This window comes from Pseudorca crassidens, chromosome 17, assembly GCF_039906515.1.
Source record: "Pseudorca crassidens isolate mPseCra1 chromosome 17, mPseCra1.hap1, whole genome shotgun sequence".
In the NCBI taxonomy this organism is placed as follows: domain Eukaryota; kingdom Metazoa; phylum Chordata; class Mammalia; order Artiodactyla; family Delphinidae; genus Pseudorca; species Pseudorca crassidens.
This window is the reverse complement of record NC_090312.1, coordinates 16,742,695-16,764,617: the sequence shown is the minus strand read 5'-3', so window position 1 is coordinate 16,764,617 and position 21,923 is coordinate 16,742,695. Positions and strand designations below refer to the sequence as shown.

Here is a 21,923-nt window from a genome sequence, read left to right as displayed (position 1 = left end):
GGAATCTTTAAAAATGATACAAATGAACTTATTTATGAAACAAACAGACATAGAAAACAAACTTGTGGTTACCAAAGGGGAAAAGGGGGAGAGGGATAAATTAGGAGTATGGGATTAACAGATACACACTACTATATATAAAATAGATAAACAACAGGGACTTACTGTATAGCACAGAGAACTATATTCAGTATCTTGTAATAAGCTGGAATACAAAAGAATCTGAAAAAGAATACATAAATCACTTTTCCATACACCTGAAACTAACACAACATTGTAAATCAACTACAATTAAAAAAAAACAAGCTATTCTCTGGAGCAATGCAGATTATGCTTACTACCATGATAGCCCTTCAGATATTTTAAGATGCCTCTTATATTCCATTCCCTGACACCAGTTCAAAATTAATCATTTGGTAATTAGTCACATTATCTTAATGACTCATTGAGCTAAAACGATGAGTTAAAACCATTAGCTGAACACATATGTATGGAATCTAAAAAAAAAAAAAAAGATGGTTCTGAAAAACCTAGGGGCAGGATAGGAATAAAGATGCAGATGTAGAGAATGGACTTGAGGACACACGGAGAGGGAAGGGTAAGCTGGGATGAAGTGAGAGAGTGGCATGGACATATATACACTACCAAATGTAAAATAGATAGCTAGTGGGAAGCAGCCGCATAGCACAGGGAGATCAGCTCGATGCTTTGTGACCACCTAGAGGGGTGGGATAGGGACAGTGGAAGGCAGACACAAGAGGGAGGAGGTATGGAGATATATCTCTATGTATAGCTGATTCACTTTGTTATAAAGCAGAAACTAACACAGCATTGTAAAGCAATTATACTCCAGTAAAGATGTTAAAAAATTAATTAATTTTAAAAAACACAAAACACACACACACACACACACACACAAAACCCAGTAGCTGAAGCTCTTGAGCCCAGGTGAAAGGCAGGCATCATCTTCATGAGTCAGTGTGACCCGAGCAGTCTGGGCCTGACTCATGGAGGCTTGGATCCTGGTGATGGGACTAGAAAGGAAGGGACATCCTAAGTGACATTAGGATGAAAAAATCAAAAGGACTCTGATGTCTTATTGGATGTAAAGCTGTAGGAGTTAGGAAACAGTAAAAACACAGCTGAAGGGTGAGTATAAATTTTGAAGTGGGGAGTGATGTTAAAAAAATAGGAGGTGGCACTGGTTAGGTGTGGAACACTGCCATGCTTCCTACTCTAGTAAGTCCAGGTAAAACTTGCCTATCGCTCGGGACGTCCCTGGTAGTCCGGTGGGTGAGACTCCATGCTCCCAATGCAGGGTTTCATCCCGGGTCAGGAACTAGATCCCGCATGCTGCAACTAAGACTCTGCATGCCGCAACTAAAGATCCCACATGCCGCAACTAAAGATGCCACGTGCCGCAGCTAAGACCCAGCCCAGCCAAAATAAATAATAAAAATAAAAATATTAAAAAAAACAAAACAAAACTTGCCTGTCGCTGCTTCTGGTCTGCTGTATATAGTGATCATGCCTTGCCTGGTTAAAGCTGGTAGTGATCAGCTCACAGGTGTTCTCAAGGAAGGTTCGCTAATCACATTTAATAGTCTCTCCCAACAAATGTTTGGGATCTCTATACTAATACCTGTATTTTTCAGTAGTTTGTTGCTTTTTGTTTTAGCTAAAGGTGTTTTTAAAGTACTTTACCAAAACTTCAGCTCAGCTCTTAATTCTCACTAACTGTACTTCCCTTGCCCATTGAATGGTGACAGCATTCTTCCCAGAAGAGAAAACTAAGGGGCTTTTTATCCTTGGCACTTTTAATTCACTAGGGACCGTCTGGAATTAATCATGGCTTTCTGTCCACTCCCAAACATTCTGTTTTTTCACTTTTATAACATAGTGCCCAGGTGCCAAGATGAATGGGTCGCCTCAGGCTGTTTGCCTAGAACCTCACAGTTAAAAGACATTTCTGAAATGGAGTCCTTGACACAGAGTAAGTCAACAAACAAGAAAGATGTCTCCTGTCATGTTCGATTTAGCAATATTTAAGCAAGATTGTGGCTTAAGTTATAGTTGTAGCATGTTGAGACCATTTTCCCAGGGCATTGATCATGGAAATCCTAAAGTGGAGTCAGCAAGATTCTCAGGTTTCCAGCTGGGGAGAAAAACTGGGTCAGTTCGAACCCCAAGTAGAGAAAGCTTGCCAAATATCATTAGTGCGACTGTTTCTCTAGCACCAGCACTGCTGCCCAAAACAGAGTTGGAGGCTCCAATAGAAGTCCGTCACTAACTAAATTAATGATATTCATGACTATTTTTTACATCCTCGTGAAAAGAAAATCTCAGGATTAGTTTTCAAAGCTATTACATATTTGAATTTTCTCAGCTCTTATTCTGGGCTGAGTTCCCTCCAGCAACCATTGGAAACATGTGTCTGCTCTGGGCCCTGAGATGTACTGCAGGGCCAGCTCGCTCAGAACTGCTGAGGGCAGGTGGCTCCATGGTGATTAGTTGCCTTTTGATCCCTTGACTTGATTAACTGGAGGTTTTTGTTTATTTCTGGAAGGGATGGGATGGAAACATCTCACAGAAATGTAGTCATAGCATTAAGCCCATAAAGGAGCTAACAGTTTCCCCAGTAAAGTACTTGATTTGTGTTTAAAAGGAGGGGAGGGGACTGGAAACTCTGTTAGACTTTATTTCAACCAACTTTTTCAGTAAAACTGTCATATAAGTGAAGCAGAATTTAAGTGTGTTTTGAGTTCTTTTAGAAGAACAGATTTGTATATAATGTCCCCAAAAGACCAGCTTTATAAGAAAGATACCTGGTAACAAGTCATGAGTTCCAGTGTTGTGTAAAACATCCTTGCTAACTCTTACTCTTATGTGCATCTCTAAATTCTGTGTCAGGATGTGCATTAAACCAAAAGTCATGTGTAAGTCAAATGAAAGGACAGGAGATTCTCAACTGTTCTCTATTCTGACACGTCAGAACTTTTTAACTAGATGGTTCTAAATTTCAAAATCCAGTTGAGGACATTTGGCAAGTTTCTCATTTGGCAGCAAAATAAGAAAAGCATAAATGTTTTATTCCTTGGGGGAAAAACAGTTTTCAGAAATTGAAGCTATTTGAATATGTACCTAAGTTTCAGAGAAGTATATTTTTAAGATGCTTCTTTTTTGAATTCCCGTATTTACTAGCCCCTCTAAATCAATGTGACATGACTGTTACACTTGGACACACTGTAATGCGCTAATCTTGATTCTGGGCTCTCCCTGCTTGGCCACTATAAAAAGCACTTGACTTATTTATTTAAGCATTAGGAGAAGTGGTCATGGTGTACATTTCACAATATTAATTTTGGCACCTTGGAATTTTCTCATTACAATAAGCACCATGGTGAAGAAACTTACTATTGCAAAGAACTCAAATTCTCTCTTAAACAAGCTTTCTTCCTAATTTAAAAGGTCATCTGTATTCCCAAATCAAAAAAAAGCTAACCAAAAGCAGATAAGTTCTCTAACAGCATTCATTCAATTCAACGAATAAATATTTGACTTGTAAATGGAACCACATGGGCAGGTAATATGTTTGGCTTTTTGTTTAAGAAGTTTTGTTTTTAGAATATTCATTTCATCATTGATTTTTTTGCAACGTATTTACCTTTAAACACTATACCATTGCTAAAATTAACTGTTGTTAATTTTAAATTTTGTTTTCAAGTTTCATTAAACCAAAGAAAAACACATTGGGACACCATGGAATGGGATCTTATGGAGACAGTGAGAAATCTCCGCCAGAGACTCGCCACCCAGGCTCGAAACAGCTGTCAAACGCCTCATCTCTTGGCTACTTAGGAGGCTGGTCACCTTGAGAGAGTCAAAGAGCGAGATACCTGTTTTGCAATCAGTGACACTGATTTTCAGATTATTTATTTTAAATTCCTATAAAGATCAACCTTTTGTATGAAAAATATGTGTGTATAAAAATTATGTGTTCTCTTTAATTCTGGTGCTTTGGGACTTGTAAATGGCTTATTGTACTTTTCACAATAAAAAAAATTTGAAGCTTTTAAAGCTTTGTATTAGGCCCTTTCAGGTTTCAAGGACCAGCATAAACCTCAGGAACTTTAGTGGATGAGGTTTTATTTTAAAGGTGAACGGAGAAATAAAGAACACGACACCACCTCAGCAGCTGTGCAGCCAGGACTGAGCCAGAACTCAGCAGCAGCGCCAGAGCGCGAGCAGTGAGGAGAGGCCCACCTGCCAGCCCCTCTGCCCCCAGCAGCTGGTCCCCCCCTCGCCCGCGATCCACCGTACCAGCAGCACCCAGGCCACTGTCTCCTCTTCTCCTGACGGCACCGGCTCAGCGCCACAACAGGGCTGCTCCCGGCTTCAGCATCTTGGCAAATTACTTCCCTGAACCCATTTCTAAAGGGAGAGTAGAAACAGCACGTGGTCTTTGATGTAAAGATTAAATAAGATAATGTGTATAAAGTTCCTGATATAGTGCTTTTCCTGGTATGGTGCTTAACACACAGCACACAGTACATACGAGTGTTTTGTTTTGGTACAAAGATAATCTTATGGTAAGCCAAATGCTCTCTTTTGTCCGAAGTCCTAAGAGAATACCCCGTTATAGGACTTCCCTGGTGGTGCAGTGGTTAAGGATCGGATTGCCTGCCAATGCGGGGGACACGGGTTCGAGCCTTGGTCCAGGAAGATCCCACATGCCGCGGAGCAGTTAAGCCCGTGCGCCACAACTGCTGAGCCTGTGCTCTAGAGCCCGTGTGCCACAACTACTGAGCCCACGTGCCACAACTACTGAGCCCACGCTCCTAGAGCTTGTGCTCCGCAATGAAGAGTAGTCCCCGCTCGCTGCAACTAGAGAAAGCCCGCGCACAGCAACAAAGACCCAACGCAGCCAAAAAAAAAAGAGAAAAAAACACCTTAGATTACATCAGGAAAAACAATTTAAAAAAAAAAATACCCCATCATTATACAAGGCATTGGTTTCCCAAGAGCACTTTCATCAGCCTCATCTTTGTCAGTTTGTTAGAAGCATACCTTCATGGGCCAGGCTGGTGTGTGTATGTGGCAACAGAAAGTCACAGGATATAAAATATTTCTGGTGTGATTGCAACTTCAATGGGCTAGAAATTGCTCACCTAAAAGGATTTGAATTATAGGGACCCCCCTGGTGGTCCAGTGGGTAAGACACTGCCCTTCCAATGCTCGGGGCCCAGGTTCAATCCCTGGTCAGAGAACTAGATCCCACACACGTGCCGCAACTTAGAAGCCCACGTGCCAGAACTAAAGATCCCATGTGCCACAACAAAGGATCACGTGTGCTGCAACGAAGATCCCGCTCAGCCTAATTTTTTTTTAAAAACATTTGAATTCTAAAATATTGTGATTCTGCCAGCCAGAATCAACTGTATATTGCCCGTTTTTGACCTCTACTTCAGGTCCTCTTTTACTAGAATTTACATCCATTCAGATTGGTTTTGCAAACTGTGCGCGCGCACACACTCTTTTATAGTCTTATAATATTTTAAACTTTTTAAAAAAGTTTCTATCCATCCAGTGAAAGTGGGTTATGCATACTTTCAATGACATGAAGTTCTTTTTTATTACATTCTTCCCTCTAGTTTTCCCTGAGCCTGCAATTCTCCCAACAGTGATCTTGATAAAGTCACTGGCTTAGCAGAGCGGTAGTTGGCCCAGTCTCGTAAGTCACGTGGGATTGCTTGGCATTTCGGGGGTTAGCACATTTCATGACATCTACGAAATACATTTCTGATCATCTCTTCCTGCTTCTTGGCAGTATATCTTCAACCCGACCCCAATTTCTTTCTTTTTTTTTTTTAATATTTGTTCATTTGGCTGCACCGGGTCTTAGTTGCGGCATGTGGGATCTAGTTCCCTAACCAGGGATCGAACCCGGGCCCCCTGCATTGGGAGCGCAGAGTCTTAGCCACTGGACCACCAAAGAAGTCCCCCAATTTCTTTATAATATAAACTCTGGGAATTAAATGAAGGTTGAGCTTGGCTAAAATCCTTCCCACACTGACTACAGTCACAAAGCTTTTCTCCAGTACTCCCTTGAGTTAGCTGGAGAAGAGCAGTTCCTAAACGCCTTTTCGTATTCATCACATTCCTAAGGTTTCTTTCTGGTTGGATAAAGGTGGGGCTTCAGCTAAATCCCTCTCCACACTGACTCCACTTAAAGAGTCTTCAGTATGAATTCCATGGTGTTGAATAAGTTACTAACTTGGTTAAAGGCCTTCTCACACATTCACAAGGTTTTTCTCTGGTATGAATTCTCTGATGTTGAGCAAGATTTGAATATTTGCTAAAGGCCTTCCCACTGTGACTCCACTGTGACCGCTACAGCTGTAACGATGACTCTACAAGGGCTGCCAAAGTGTCAATCTATTAACGTGGGTGCACTTAACACAGATTCTTAATGTTGAATCTCAGGTCAGTCTGGAGATAAACCACGTAATTTGAACATGAGAAGTTTAATGTAAAGAGTAAACTACGATAGGGCAGTAAGTATAAAAATGCTAAAGGGTGCCTAGGGCTGAGGGAGAGGACCCAAGGAAGGACAAACTCGGAAGGAGGTCCCTCCCTCCTCAAGGTTCAGGTTCAGAGCGCACTGGCCAGCAGAGGGGTTGCTGGACTGCCCAGGCCAGAGCTGGCCCACCTGCACAGGCAGCAGGAAGGAAGTGGCCAGGGTGCAGGCGATCCCAGGCTGCCAAGTGAAAGCTCGTGGGAAGCCAGGACCCCGAGTGTTACCATAGCCATATGTGGCCTGGTTGGGCCATGTTGGGAGGGGAGGGTCATGCTGAGACAGGCTGGGACCTGGGACCCTTCGCTGCAGTGCTTGCGCCTAGGCAAATGTCTCCTTGATCGACAAAATACAAAGAAACTATAAGGGACTAAAAATAACTGTGTGCATGGGCAGTTGGGGCAAATTATGGACAAGATACAAAAGGACCAAAAAACCCAACTTCCACTTCTAAAGACCCAGAAGCAAAAGCAGAGTGTCAGGAGCAAAAAGCAGCATACTGAGCACGCCCCCTGCACTCAACACGGCCAGAGAGGTGGGCAGACACCTAAGCCACCCCTGGACCCACCCCTACCTTCACCCCAGATAAGGAACCAGCTCCCCGCAAGCTTGGGGAGTGAGCAAGGGGACATGTTACTTGCTTTCACTCCCACCTGCTGCAGCAGGGGCCCCAATAAAGCCTTGCCTGAATTTTTTGTCTGGCCTCTCATCCATTTCTATTAAGGAAGGCCAAGAACCCTTGTCGGTAACAATGGGGAACCACCCCGCGGGGCACAGGCAAACCAAGGCCAGAAGCCAGGCGCTCAGAGCGTGTCGGGGCTGCTGCTGGCATTAGAAGTGAACATGCCATGTCCATGTTGGGAGGACCACAGTGAAGTGGTCCTCAGGCTGGGCTGTGAAGTCACTAAGAGGTTGTGTGCTCTGGGCACACGGCTGGCACAGAGCACCACTGGGTGTCCCCACACACTCCGACCACCGAGGGACCATGAAGCAGGAACTATCAATAGAATAAAGAAAACAGCACATCTGAGCTAGAAAGAGAAGCCCCATTCCTCTTGCAGTGTCCTCCCGCGCCCTCTGCTGACAGCCTAACACCGTGCACACCATAAGAAAAAAGACTTGAAGGGTCTCATCTGTTTTTGCAGAGCAGGCACTGAAGAGTGAATTTGGAGCTCAGAAGCCATAAATTGATCACGGGCACTCCTGTGCAACTGAAAGTGGCTCTAAAAGTTTACTTGGTTGGTTGGCAGAAACGTGGACTCAACGTTGGCCTCTTTAATTACACAGAGACGCCAGGATATGCCTGATGTGATGGAGATGCAAGCTTGGGAAGGTATGGGAAGGCTTGGGAAGGTATGAAGGCAGGAGTGGATTTATCACGTATGAACTTCTCACTCTCTTTCCAGCTACATGCTCAGCCCCAAAGACACTCCCTTCTTAAGGCACTGAGTGAAGGGAGTATCTGCAAATTTGAAAAACTCTGGTGAGAGACGCCCGTCAATATGCTTCCTGATTTCAGTGGGGATGATGGGATTTCATGCAGCAGAGGCCAAGTGTCAGTGGTTTAACTACCAAAGACAACCATTGACAGCTGCCAGCAGCAGAGAAGAAGTATTAAGGGATTCTTGGCTATCAGTAATTGATTATGTTTTCCCTAAGAATGAAATAGGTAGGCAGCCTACTAAGATGTTGCTTGATATATGTAACAGGAAATCTTAAGATCTGGTGGCCCAAAACCTGACTTGAGTCACTGTTACTGAACCAAACTTGGGTCCACTCGCCTGCATGCAGTTAAGCCAATCTACCAACGCTGGGTCGGGGTGAAGGAAAGTGCAGCATTTAGTGCAGGGCGCCAAGCAAGGAGTCCAGGCAGCTGATGCTCTAAAGGCCCAAACTTGCCAGTAGCTTTCAGGGAAAGGTTTTCTAAAGACACAGTGAGGGAGAGGGGTTGTGGGGTGTGTGATCAGCTCGTGGACATTCTTCTGATTGGTTGGTGGTGAGGTAATCGGGAGCAACATCATCAACCTTCTGGTTCCAACCCGTCTGGGGTCTATGTGCTAGTGGGCAGCATGCAGTTAACTCTTCCACCTGGTGGGGGTTTCAGTATCTGCTAAACAGCTCAAAAGATTTGACTCCGATTTTTATCTATAGCCCTTGAGGAGGAGCTAAAAGTCCCTGACTTTGTTTAATGGCTAAACTATTGTTATTTGTCTTGCTTGACTGTTTTCCTTTGTTTCTGCGTTTTCTCACTTCTCCAATTAAATTTATCTTTGGAACTTGGGGAAGGCCTAGGAAGCTAAAGTTTTTCTACACACAAGAGGCAAGTGGAGGACATGGGGAGGTCTGTCCCAGGAAGCCCCCATAGGGTCCTGCTCAATGACATCGCCATAATGGAGAGCTCTGTCTGTCACCCATTTTCCAGACCTAAACTCATCCCCAGATTCAAAGCCTTTTTTTTTTTTTTAATTGAAGTATAGTCATGTTAGTTTCAGGTGTACAGCACAACGATTCAGTTATACATATATAGTCTTCAGATTCTCTTCCCTTATAGGTTATTATGAAATATTGTGTATAGTCCCCTGTGCTAAGACACAGTAGGTCCTTGTTGGTTGTCTATTTTATATTCAATGTCTCTTGATTGAAGGGAAGACCAGGTGCCTATGGTGAAGGATTCTGCAGCTGTGAATGACACATATATATGCTCTAAATAATCCCTCAGTCCTTTCCAAAGAGATCTGTTGGCACTTACCTGAAAGACTGGGTAGCAGGGTAAAGAAGACACCCAGCCCTTTCAGGGATTACTAGACATTGGCTGTAAAATGACACTAATTACTTGGGTCCACCAAAGTCAGAGCTAACAGTGGTCAGGTGAAAAAGGAGCCTTGGGCCAGTTTGAATTACAGTGGATGCAATAAGGCCGTGAAACCAACTGTGGTGATTTTCGGTACCTGAATGTATAATTGGAATAAACATATTTGACAAAGGGCAGAATCTCTACACTGGTGCTATGACCCACTGAGTAAGGGTCGTTAGAATAGGAAGAGCCAAGTGAAGGCCTCTGAAAGTCCTCCCTACCACGATGTTAACCCAAAAGTATTATCACATCCTCAATGGAGAATTGCGGAGACCAGTGTGCTATCAAAGACTTGAAAGATGAAGGGGTGGTTATAGCCATCACTGTTGCTGAGTCCAAGCTCCTGCTGCCTGCCGCAGGACAGGCCAATAAATGGAGAGAGGAGTTGCTGGGGCAAGGAATAGTGACTTTATTCACAAAGCCAGCAGACCAAGAAGACGCGGACTCATGTCCCAAAGAACCATCTTGCCTGAGTTATTTCAGGCTTCTTTTATGCTAAAAGGGGAGGGATTAAAGCCAAACACTTCCTGGTTCCGGTCAGCCTCCAGAGGGTATATGTTAATTTCTTCCTTCTTGTAGTCATTCACATGTGGGCCTGGTCAGGATGTTTCCTATGAGCTAAACAAAGGTATTTCAGCTTAAGCTCATTACCTGGGAGGCAGGGTTCCCAGAGATGGACCATTATGTAAAATTTAAGCTTATAGGCAACATCCCTTTAGTGATTAACTTGTATTACTAATCGAATACAAAGGTTACTCCCTACTACAATTCCCTACTGTCAAGGTCCGTTCCACAATCTTGTGGCGAAAGGGATGAGGATCGCTCTGGCTACTTACTGCTGAACAGAGGCAATGACTATTCCTTAGAATCTTTGGTCAGTCCTTTTATACCTACAGTTATTTGAACCTGATGAAACTCCTTAGCACTTTGTTGTCTAATTTGTAATTGAACTTGGGGTTTTGGTTCTGGTTCCCAGTACATATACTAAATTCCTGTGCCATTTATTTGGACAAAATTAAACAAATTGGTTGAAGCTTCTCCAGCTATAATGAAATTACCATCTACTTCAGCTGGACAGGCAGGCCTGTTGGAGGTCAAGTCATGAACAGAGGTTAGTATAATGCCCAAAGTTTTAACGTAGCTGGCAGCTGCTCGGTATTTTAAAGCATTTATAGATTCTCCTGCCCAGGCAGCCACCTCGAATGGCCTACCAGACAGTATTTCAAAGGGGCTTCATTTAAGACTGTTTCTGGGAGCCACTGATCCATAGCAGCGTAACTGGCAAGGCCTTATCCCAAGTTAAATTAGTCTTCTGACATAGTTTAATGATGTTCCTTTTTAATGTATGATTCATTTTCTTGGTTTTTCCTGATGACTGTGGTCTGGGATGAAAGCAATGCTGTAATCCAAATCAGGGGATAATTTCCCTAAGGAGGGCTTTAACCACTTTAGAGCCTTTCTGTCCAGGTGGTATGCTTCCAGCCATCCTGAAAACGTGTCCACACACACTAGCATGTTATCTGAAACTTCCTGCAGCTCAAGGCATTTGAGTAAAGTCCATTTTCCAGTCCTCGGTAGGGCAGATTCTTCTATGTTGAGTCCCCGTCTGGGGAGGTCTGACAGCAGTATTTGGATTATTTTTAGCACAAATCATGCAATTCTGAGTGACTTGCTGGATGGTCTTTTGTTAGGCCCCATTATATGTATATTTGAACCCTTTGTAAGGTGGCATCTCTCCTATAATGGGCACTATTATGAATGGGCTGCAGCCTCAGGAAACAAAAAACCTGTGCACTCCATTTCCAGCCAGGCGTGACCCAAGTGAAACCCCACTCTTTGGCCCTCTCTTTGTCCTTTTCTGAATACACTGGCTGGTATTTTGACTGGTCCATCCTCTTGCCTCAGAGGATAGATTAGGTGTCCCAGCGTCCCTTTTTAATAGGATTCATATTGGTCATGTGCTTTTGGCCTTCCCTGGGATGCCATTAGCACACACTCCTGGTCTTACCTTTTCGTAGACCTGCGATGGGTTGGAGAGAGCTCTGTCTCTTTTTCCGGGGTTCTCAGGAGCCCCATCTGTAGGTTTAAGTGTGTCCTGGTGGGACTCTGAGGTCAAGCTGTTCTGGTGAAAGACTTCAGGGTGAAATCTGTCAGAAAGTCAATCGGCTCATTCCCCACTGTCAATTTTACCCGGAGCTCCTGTGGGGAATTAAGTGCCTCAAGTCCAAGGGAGCCCCTGGGCCTCTTCATTCATCAGTGTTCCTCCCTTTCTACCCTGTTAGAGACTCTCATCTTTTGTTTTTCTTTTGTTTTAGCCTTGGGCAGTGGTTCCTCCTTACAGTAAGTGCATTGTTTCTCCCCCATAGTGATGGCTTATTTCTTCGGTTGCTCGCCTTCTGGGAATCCAACACTGGTGTCAAAAACGTGGCGTTTCATTTTGCATCTTCTTTTCTCTGGTGTTCCCTGTTGAGCACTGTAAAAGCAGCATCTACCAATTGAGAAGGGTTCATTCCAAATGCACCACCTAGTTTTTGCAACTTTCTCCTGATATCTGAAGCACTTTGCCCCCTCCTTCCCCTCCAAAACAGGTCAAATTTATCATTCTAATATTTTCAGGGGTCTTGGGATCTGCATTAGGATGACGTCTATAGGCTTAACAAATCCTTTCCAAAAATTCAGAGAGGTCTTCATTTGTTTTGCTGGATTTCTTTAATTTTATTCAAATTCTTTTGCTTTGGTTCCCCTTTTCAAAGCCCTGCCAAGATATACTAATTAGTAGTGCTCTAATAAGGGCATTCCTCCCTCATTGTGGTCCTAATTTGGTTCAGCTGTGGATCCTGTCAAGTGGGCTTCAGGTGTAGAGGATCCTCCCTATAAAGGAGGGGTGTGATCCTTCCAGTTAAAGAAGGATGAGAAACCCAGCTGGCTGGCTGTTTGCATTTAGCCCCCTGTATGAGATAACAGCAATGGAAAGCTCCCTGCCCTGGGAGTGGCTTCTGGCCCAAATTGGATACACTATTGGGTCTTAGATGGTGATCATGGGACCAAGTCCTTGTACCCCAGAAGCTAACACAGGCTTTTCTAATTGATCCCTAGAAGGAGGGGCAGTCCTGAGCCCCAGTGTCAGGAATTGGGGCTAGACAGGCATGGAAGGTGGTGGAAAGGGTGGATATACTGGCATAATGGCCAGAGTAGATGGGACAGTTAGCTGAGCCGGAGGAGTTAAGGTCTGAAGCAACATATCCTCACTCTTATTCCCTTCCCTTCTTATCTTCCATGATGTAATAACACAAATGCTTGCACATAAAGGACTTCATCATTCTTCCCTGCTTCCTCACAAAATAGCTATAGAGGTATTCAAAAGCCACTGTAAAACCATAGATAGCAATTGATCATCTCTAACCATTGAAAGGATGCCTTTTTGCTTTGGCAAAAGGCAAACTGGGACTACAGTGCAATTGAAAAGAAACTTGGTTACTGCTGTGACATACAACAATTTAAGATAATTACTAAAATTATGACCAATATCATTTACTAGGATATACCAGAATTGTAGGAGTTCCATATAGTTTCTAGAATGTGTATATTAATAATGTTTACCCATAAGATAAAACTTCTTAGCTTGTATCACCACTTATTTGACAATGCTTCCCATGTAATTTAACATACCAAATAAGCCTAGTTAGTTTAATATTCCTCTCTCTGAAATGGAGAGAAACAAATAATTTGAGGTGTTCCAGGGACCCCATGGAAGACCTCAAAGTTAGCTAGAGGTCAAATGAACTCCATTTAGAATTTGATCTTTGGGAAGTCTGTCAAAAATGTCAAAAAGCTTTAAAACACTTGGTCAAACAGAATCACAGGTCACTGTGAAACAATACTCATTCACTTAACCAGTGATATAAAAGATCTCAGTGGTAAATACAGATCATTTAAAGAAACTCACAATCTATTACAAAAAGCAGTTCAAGGGGGCAGACAGCAGAAGCAAGAAGAACTATAATCCTGCAGCCTGTGGAACAAAAACCACATTCACAAAAAGATAGACAAGATGAAAAGGCAGAGGGCTATGTACCAGATGAAGAAACAAGATAAAACCCCAGAAAAACAACTAACTGAAGTGGAGATAGGCAACCTTCCAGAAAAAGAATTCAGAATAATGATAGTGAAGATGACCCAGGAGGGAAAAAAAACGTAAAAAACACAAACACATGGAGGCTAAACAATACGTTACTAAATAACCAAGAGATCACTGAAGAAATCAAAGAGGAAATCAGAAAATACCTGAGACAAATGACCGTGAAAACACGACGATCCAAAACCTATGGGATGCAGCAAAAGCAGTTCTAAGAGGGAAGTTTATAGCTATACAAGCCTACCTCAAGAAACAAGAAGAATCTCAAATAAACAATGTAACCTTACACCTAAAGAAACTAGAGAAAGAAGAACAAACGAAACCCAAAGTTAGCAGAAGGAAAGAAATCATAAAGATCAGAGCAGAAATAAATGAAATAGAAACAAAGAAAACCATAGCAAAGATCAATAAAACTAAAAGCTGGTTCTCTATAAACAAGACGAAAAAACAACCCTCAGAATGGGAGAAAATATTTGCAAATGAATCAATGGACAAAGGATTAATCTCCAAAATATATAAACAGCTCATGCAACTCAATATTAAAGAAACAAACAACCCAATCCAAAAATGGGCAGAAGACCTAAATAGACATTTCTCCAAAGAAGACATACAGATGGCCAAGAAGCACATGAAGAGCTGCTCAACATCAATAATAATTAGAGAAATGCAAATCAAAACTACAATGAGCTATCACCTCACACCAGTTAGAATGGGCATCATCAGAAAATCTACAGACAACAAATGCTGGAGAGGGTGTGGAGAAAAGGGAACCCTCTTGCACTGTTGGTGGGAATGTAAATTGATACAGCCACTATGGAGAACAGTATGGAAGTTCCTTAAAAAACGAAAAATAGAATTACCATACAATCCAGCAATCCCACTACTGGGCATATACCCAGAGAAAACCATAATTCAAAAAGACACATGCACCCCGATGTTCATTGCAGCCCTATTTACAATAGCCAGGTCATGGAAGCAACCTACATGCCCATCGACAGACGAATGGATAAAGAAGATGTGGTATATATATACAATGGAATATTACTCAGCCATAAAAAGGAATGAAACCGAGTCATTTGTTGAGACGTGGATGGATCTAGAGACTGTCATACAGAGTGAAGTAAGTCAGAAAGAGAAAAACAAATATCATATGTTAACGCATGTATGTGGAACCTAGAAAAATGGTACAGATGAACTGGTTTGTAGGGCAGAAGTTGAGACACAGATGTAGAGAACAAATATATGGACACCAAGGGGGGAAAGTGGCTGGGGGTGGGGGTGCTGGTGGGATGAATTGGGAGACTGGGATTGACATGTATACACTGATGTGTATAAAATGGATGACTAATAAGAACCTGCTGTATAAAAAAATAAAATAAAATTTAAAAAATTTTTTTAAAAAAGCAGTTCAATATTTTAAGAAAACTTTGTCCTCTTAGAGAACCAAATTCAGGTTTTGTACCACCTTACCTTTAAGATTCATTTTCTTAATTAGCTTCAATCTTACGTTAGCCAGTCCTGACTATGCACAAAATTCTTTCAGTGTTCCTCCTCCACAAACCTTCCACAACCTTCTGTATCCATGTTAATCTGTTCCTCATTTTCTTTTCCATTCAGAAACAACCAGCTCTAGGACAAAACCACCCTTTTCCCTTTAACAAAATGCATTTTCATTCCTCATACCTTCTTTGCTGAAAACACACATCCCATATCTTTGCATACTGAAGTGTTTCCGTCACAATTCTTAACCTTAAAACCTTAATCTTTAGCGAAAACCAAAAAGCAAGTAATAGTAAACTCTTTGTCATACCAGAGTTTCCTGACTGACAAACTTTTGCTTTAGTCTTCCTCTCCTAAGAGGGCGAAAGTAGGTACGTTTAGACCTGCCCAGAAGTTAATGTTCTAATGTTTTATCCTATTCGAAACGACCCAATGAATTCTCTTCATTTAACTTAGTTTAGTTTCAAGTTTTGAAAATCTGTAGAGACTATTTTAGATGGACATTCCCAAAACATAATTATTCCTATAGAGTCTACCTTAAAGTCTTACCTCATTTACCTCTATTTTATTTACTTAAAATCTTTGTCATATTGTTGTTTTTCTTGCTGACAAACTTTGTAACAGGAATAATAAGGTCTTACTTCATTTCTACTAAACCTAAGTACAATAAAAGTATTATACTTAACGTTGATGACCCTAAAGACAGGTATGTATTAATCAAACCAACAAGCTCAAGCTAATTAATACCAGATATTAATTCAATACTGAATATTTCCTAGATCATGTGAACCCGAAATTCATTCTGGCCAGTTTCTTTTATTTTTGAGTATTTATATAAGTGCTTAATTTCCTTTAAGCCAATTAAATAGAGCTCTTTTAAAAATTAATTTTGGCAATGCCACACATCTATAACACATGTACAAGTACACAAACACAGGGACCTCATGGTTACCATTCTGAAATTTCACCCATGAATCAGGTCCAACAGTGTAAAACCCATCAGTTACAGAAGAGGTTAGATTCAGATTGGGTTTCTGGCAAATGGGACAAATCAAGGTCACCTGTCTAGATGGCTAAACCCTTTTTACTAATATTAATGGAAAAGACACTTCTATTTCTATTTGTAGCTTTTGGTGATGTTAGGAAACAAGTAGAACCTTTCTCTTCTTCCTGTGAATGTCCCTCTCTTGGACAAGAACAGACAGGTTTTGGTTTTGTCTTTTTCTGTTCCTTTCCTCCATTTGACATCAGCAAAAGTTTTAAGTATCACAAAACTGATTTGGCTGTAAATGGAGAAATAGTACCAAACAAAATGAAACGGAAAACGCAAAGGACAAACAGAAAATCCTAAGTAAACCCTCAAGTTTGGTCTTGAGGTTTTACATATACCAACGACACCGGAGACCATAAGGGGATCATAAATGAAGTAATTAACACAGCAAGGGTGGCAGTACATGGTGCACAGGGTCCCAGGATAACCCTGCCTAAACCCCTTGCGGAGATCCTAACAGGTACTGTGGCCACACATTGTTACAATAAAATGTCATCTTCCCCTCACCCATGGGTTCATAGCTGTAATCAGATCACTTATCCAAAATGCACCTCGGAGGACTTTCTTTAGGAATAGTTGAAATATTTCCCTTTTTTTTTTTTTTTTTTTTGCGGTACGCGGGCCTCTCACTGTTGTGGCCTCTCCCGTTGCGGAGCACAGGCTCCGGATGCGCAGGCTCAGCGGCCATGGCTCACGGCCCCAGCCGCGGACGGCACGAACCCGTGTCTCCTGCATCGGCAGGAGGACTCTCAACCACTGCGCCAACAGGGAAGCCCCATTTCCCATTTTTAAAGACAGAATTTCAAGACGAGCAAAACACAAACCCCAAACACAAATGCTAGCGTCCAAAGAAACAAATGAACCAGTTCACAAATCAGGTAAAAGTCCAACAACTCCTTCCTCTCTCCAACAGGGTACCCCACTCAAATACAAATTGGCTTATTCCAGAGAAAACTCCCCAAACCCCAAATGGAGAGGAAATAAAGCTCCTGGCTGTACACAGCCAGAGTGACTTACCCCCCTGTATGGAGCCTGTCTGCTCCCAAATGTTGATTCCTTGCTCCAACTGCCAAGCGCTGGGGCAGTCAGTGCAGCTTCGGGGAGTTCTGAACGGAAGATCCTCAGGACAAGCGGTTGCAGCAGCTGCTGGGCCTTACCCCCAAATCCCCCAACTGCCAGCTAGCCAGGAGTAGCAAGGCAGGACAGGCCAATAAATGGAGAGAGGACTTGCTGGGGCAAGGAATAGCGACTCTATTCAGAAAGCCAGCAGACCAAGAAGACAGTGGACTCGTATCCCAAAGAACCACCTTATCTGAGCTAGAACTGAGGCTTCTTTTATACTAGAAGTGTGTGTTTGGGGTGGGAAGTAAAGTCAAACACTTCCTGGTTCCCATCAGCCTCCGGAGGGGATGTGTTAATTTCTTCCTCGCTGCAGTCATGCACAGGTGGGCCTGGTCAGGATGTTTCCTGTGAGTTAAACAAAGGTATTTCAGCTTAATGCTCATTACCTAGGAAGCAGGGTTCCCAGAGATGGGCCGTTATGTATAATTTAAGCTTATAGGCAACATCCGTTTAGTGATTAACTTGTAACAGAACACGAAGGTTCTTCTCTTTTACATCACATCTCAATTTAATTTGCTATTTGACCTGTTCAGAATGACTGAATTATCAGAAATTTCACGGGTGATCATTGCAATGCAGCAACTGTTTCAGATGCAGCGTCAGCACAGCCCCTGTCACGTTAGGCCGGGCTGCTGCCTGCATGACCTCCCTAACACCCCCATCCCCGAGACCGATCTTCTGCCACTTCAAAGCTCTGCAGCCCAAACTCCTCACCAAGGTGTTCAGCGCGGTGCACTGTCTGGCCTCTCATCACGGTGCCGCCCACTTCCCCACAGTTGCCTAGACCCACCCTTCCCTGGGGCCAGGTGTTGATAATCAGGACCCTCCCCAGGAAACTTTGGGTTCCAGGCACTGCCCTGGGGCCTCCATTAGGTGGCTTTGCAGGCAGCGGCGCCCTCAGCGTCCTCCTGGACCTCGAGCACCCCGGCCTCCCCTCACCCAGGGCTGTGCACGTTCCCGCCACCATCAGGGCTCAAGGGCCAAGGTAGGACACCTGGTGGAGGGTGGGACGGCAGGGTGAGTGCACTTCCTGGGTACCCGGGCCGCAACGCTGGTGGTGAGAGCGGGGATCTTCCCGAGGGGCTCACCCGGGCCCCAGCCCGCCGCGCGCTAGTCTTCCTCACGTGCCCACACCCCATGCCCCACCCCCTGCCGCCCCGTCTTCAGGCGCTGGCCTCCCTTCCAGTCCTCCCACCCGGGCCCAGAACGCCGGAGCCGTCAGGGCGGCGGAGCAGAAGAGTGGTTATCTTCCATCAACGACTATGCCCCGCCTCGGTACTTCGGGTTGGCTATGCCAATACGCTGGTGACCCCAGGGCGGAAAAGCGCGGTCGCCCAGGGTCTACAGATCCCCTCACAAGCAAGTAAAACCTATCCTTCTAGGACGATAAAGGAGCTGGAGCGAACAAAAGTATCGTGCCCCGTGTGAGGATCGAACTCACGACCTTCAGATTATGAGACTGACGCGCTACCTACTGCGCTAACGAGGCACCTACCATTCGTTTCTCGGAGAATGATAATGAGGCTCATGCGGCGGCCCAGTACGCATGCTCAGAAAACCACGTTTTCATTTTCTCCGCTGAGTCCCTGATCCCGGACACAGGAGTTGCCGACCCCAGTGCCCGCCCTGGCTGAACCGGCCACGCCGCTCCGGTCTTCCTCCGCCTACCGGTCTATTTATCAATCAACAAGCACTGCGGCTTGTCGGACCCCATGTGCCGAGTACTGGGGATCCGGGGCCGTGGGATTCTTCCTGCTGTTGTAAACTCTTATTTTTGTAGACTGTTTACAAAGCGTTTGCACATGCGTTATCTCGTGAAACACTTCTTGGGCACCTACCGTGTCCCCGGCCTTGTGCTGGGTGCTGCGTTCACAGAGACACTCTCAGCCTCAAACAACTGGAGTCGGGGCGCACATGCATAATGATTTGAAAACACACACGCGCACACACAATGCACACTACTCCGGCCCCACCGCAGATCCCCAGATCCAGTCGGGTGCCCAGCCCCTTATGACGCTCCAAGTTCCCACCTCTGCCCGGAGCTCGGCGGCTGAGACCACCCTTCACAGAAGCGTCCGCCGCTCTGGAAACGACAACTCGGGTCGCAGCCTCAGCATCTTGGAAGCCCTCTCCCCTCTCTTACCCCCAGCCCTTTATATCAGCTCATTTAAATACATTCATCGTTAAAGGAAACTTTGTCACTATTATAAGTGGAAAACAGATGTTTATTTTTCACCTAATACACGTTAAAATAAATATTAAAATAAAAAGCACTCTTCCATGTACCATCTAAAATCGACCAGAGGAAGGCACACTTAAAATCTGTATATTTCGCTGTGTGTAAATTTTACCTTAAAAAATGTAAACTAAGACTGAACTCCAACCAACGACAGGCTAACAGAAGGGCTTTGGACGATTGCAAGTTTGAAGTGTTTCAAAGGGTAAGACGGTTTGATAGCCTGACGGACCTAAGGACAGAGAAGTGGGGAGAGATTCGGGAGACTGCGAGAGTAGCGAGACGTTAACGTAGGTCTAGGAGGTGGATGTACGAATATTCACCGTACTGTACAATTGTTTCAACGTTTCAGTTTATCTGAAAATGTTTCATTATGAAGTGTTGGGGAGTGTTTTTTAAATCACCCATTAAGAGGGAAACTCACAACATCAGCGTAAGAAGGTGAAAAATAATATTATCTTAAGAGCAGGCACCAGAATTCCTGGTTGTTGGTGTAGAGAACATTGGGCGGGGGAGCGCGGATTATTTGGAGAGAGACCCCTGGGAGTGAGGTCGGTGCAGATAAGGGGTGGGCACCTTACGGCGTCCTCCCGTCTCGTTAGGAGGAGTCGCGGACGGCGTAGGTTGCCTGGACCCCGGGCCTAGCAGATTGGATGAAACTTACCCAACCCTGGGGGAGCTCTCCCTCCCACGCTCCGCTGCGGGAACCCGGCCGAGGGAGTGTGCTCCGGCCTAAGGTTGCTGGGGCCCCAGGACGCCCGGCAGGTGCGGGAGAACAGAGGCCCAGGCAGAGGGATCCCGCCCCCAGCACACACGCACGGAGGAATCCGGGGACCCCGAGAACGGCAAACAGGGAGTGTCGCGGCAGTTTCACCCAGGTCTCCAGGCCTGGGGAGCGTTGACTGACTTCCTTACTGCCTCAAGGAAGCCCAAGCTGCGGCAGAATCTGGGCAGATACAGAAACCCCACTGAGCACCTCCTGGATACGCTGGAGGGACCCGACGGCTGGCTGCGCCCTGAGTCCTAAATAAAGGGCTCAGTGGTCGGTGTTACGTGCCCATCAGGGTCGCAGGCGCAGAGGCTCCTGCAGGTGGCGACCCCCAGGCTCGTCTAGTGATGGGTGACCGTGGCCGGGTGAAGGCAGGTTGTCCCTTTCTGCCGGGGGCTGGGGGCAGGGGCTCCTGGAGCAAGCAGTTCCCACCTCCAGGCCTTCGCGAGGGCTGTTCCCTCCGCCTGACACGGTTTTTCCCGTATCAGGCCCCTTTTCTGTGCCGGGATCTCCTCCTTGCCCTTCTTCAGCCAGGTCAAAGGTCACCTGCTCTGAGCAATCTCATCCCCTTTTCCTTCCAGGATTGCTTCTCCCTTCCCCACCTCCCCCCCTCACTTGGCTGAATGGAGGCTGAACGCTTACACGGCGGCGGCTCATTTACTGCCGGGTAAACCACCCGGAGGGGGCCGGTGTTACCGCTGCACTACACACACCGATGCGCAAACCCAGACTCACAGAGGCTGGGCGACCTGCCCAAGTTCGAGCGGCTCGTAGCTACGCGAGGCGGGGCTCCGTCCCGAGTCGGACCACGGCGCGGCGCGGGGCTCTCACCAGCTCATCCCTCACCCCCAGCAGCAGTTTCCGCAAGTGTTTCCTCACGTGCACCTCCTACAATAATCTTGAGAAGCGTCTACACACCTCCTCGATTAATGCTAAATTTGTATCTAAACGTTCTCGTTGTAAATTCAAAGGATGTAATTTCCAGTAGATTGTATATGCTGATTTTCTAAAAATAAAACTGCATGTATGATTTTTTTTAACCAGGCATCCAATGAAATCGAAATACCTTATGGATTCCATACAAACCATAATCTATTTTAAATACTCATGAGTAAGCGTCTCTAACATTTGTTAAGTTTACATTTATTTTCACCCCAGAACTCATATTTCCATTATACTCCCACCCCCAGCATTTTATCTTCATATAATAGTTTATGTTTGAATGTCTGTTACTGAGCACCCTAACTTGCCTCTCAGCGGCAAGAATATGTACATAAATTGAAAACTTTGTTTCCTGTGACCATAAGGTTTTGTGTCATATTTTTCTTCTAAGTTGACATCACTATTTTTGTTAGTACACAATCAAAAATCATAAATATATTTATGATTTTGAAGAATAATTATTAAATGGAAAATCTGAAACAAATATCCATGAGATGGATGCAACTTTTTAATTCCACTTAATTCATGTCTGCATGGCTAGCTATTCCCTTTTTCTAGAATGAGATGGGATTCAGCATTAATTCTGTTCCTATTTTCCATATTTATAGATGTAAATGTTGAGACACTCTGTTCATATGAAGAAATAAAAAAGGATGGAGAGAGCTTTGTGTCGACACTAAAACTCAATTCCTTTAACAATTTTGAGCTATATTCTAAACAATCATCTCTTACCCATCGCC

The 21,923-nt window shown here is 44.4% G+C and overlaps 1 protein-coding gene and 1 non-coding gene across 4 annotated transcripts in view; one reads left to right on the top strand and one right to left on the bottom strand.

The window, feature by feature from the left end:
* The window catches only part of TBC1D31 (TBC1 domain family member 31), a 61,213-nt gene extending 57,136 nt beyond the window's left edge, over window positions 1-4,077 (top strand). For 2 of the 3 annotated variants that reach the window (XM_067711366.1, XM_067711364.1), the window contains 2 exons: window positions 1,901-1,993; window positions 3,725-4,077. In XM_067711366.1, coding sequence (XP_067567467.1) covers window positions 1,901-1,993; window positions 3,725-3,858 — 227 coding nt within the window. In that variant the 3' untranslated portion in view covers window positions 3,859-4,077. The remainder of the gene's footprint in view (window positions 1-1,900; window positions 1,994-3,724) is intronic. The other variant, XM_067711365.1, reaches the window with a different exon arrangement.
* Window positions 4,078-18,652: 14,575 nt separating this feature from the next.
* Window positions 18,653-18,725, bottom strand: TRNAM-CAU (transfer RNA methionine (anticodon CAU)). The gene has a single exon. It is a non-coding gene; the product is annotated as a tRNA-Met (tRNA).
* Between the last annotated feature and the right edge of the window lie 3,198 nt (window positions 18,726-21,923).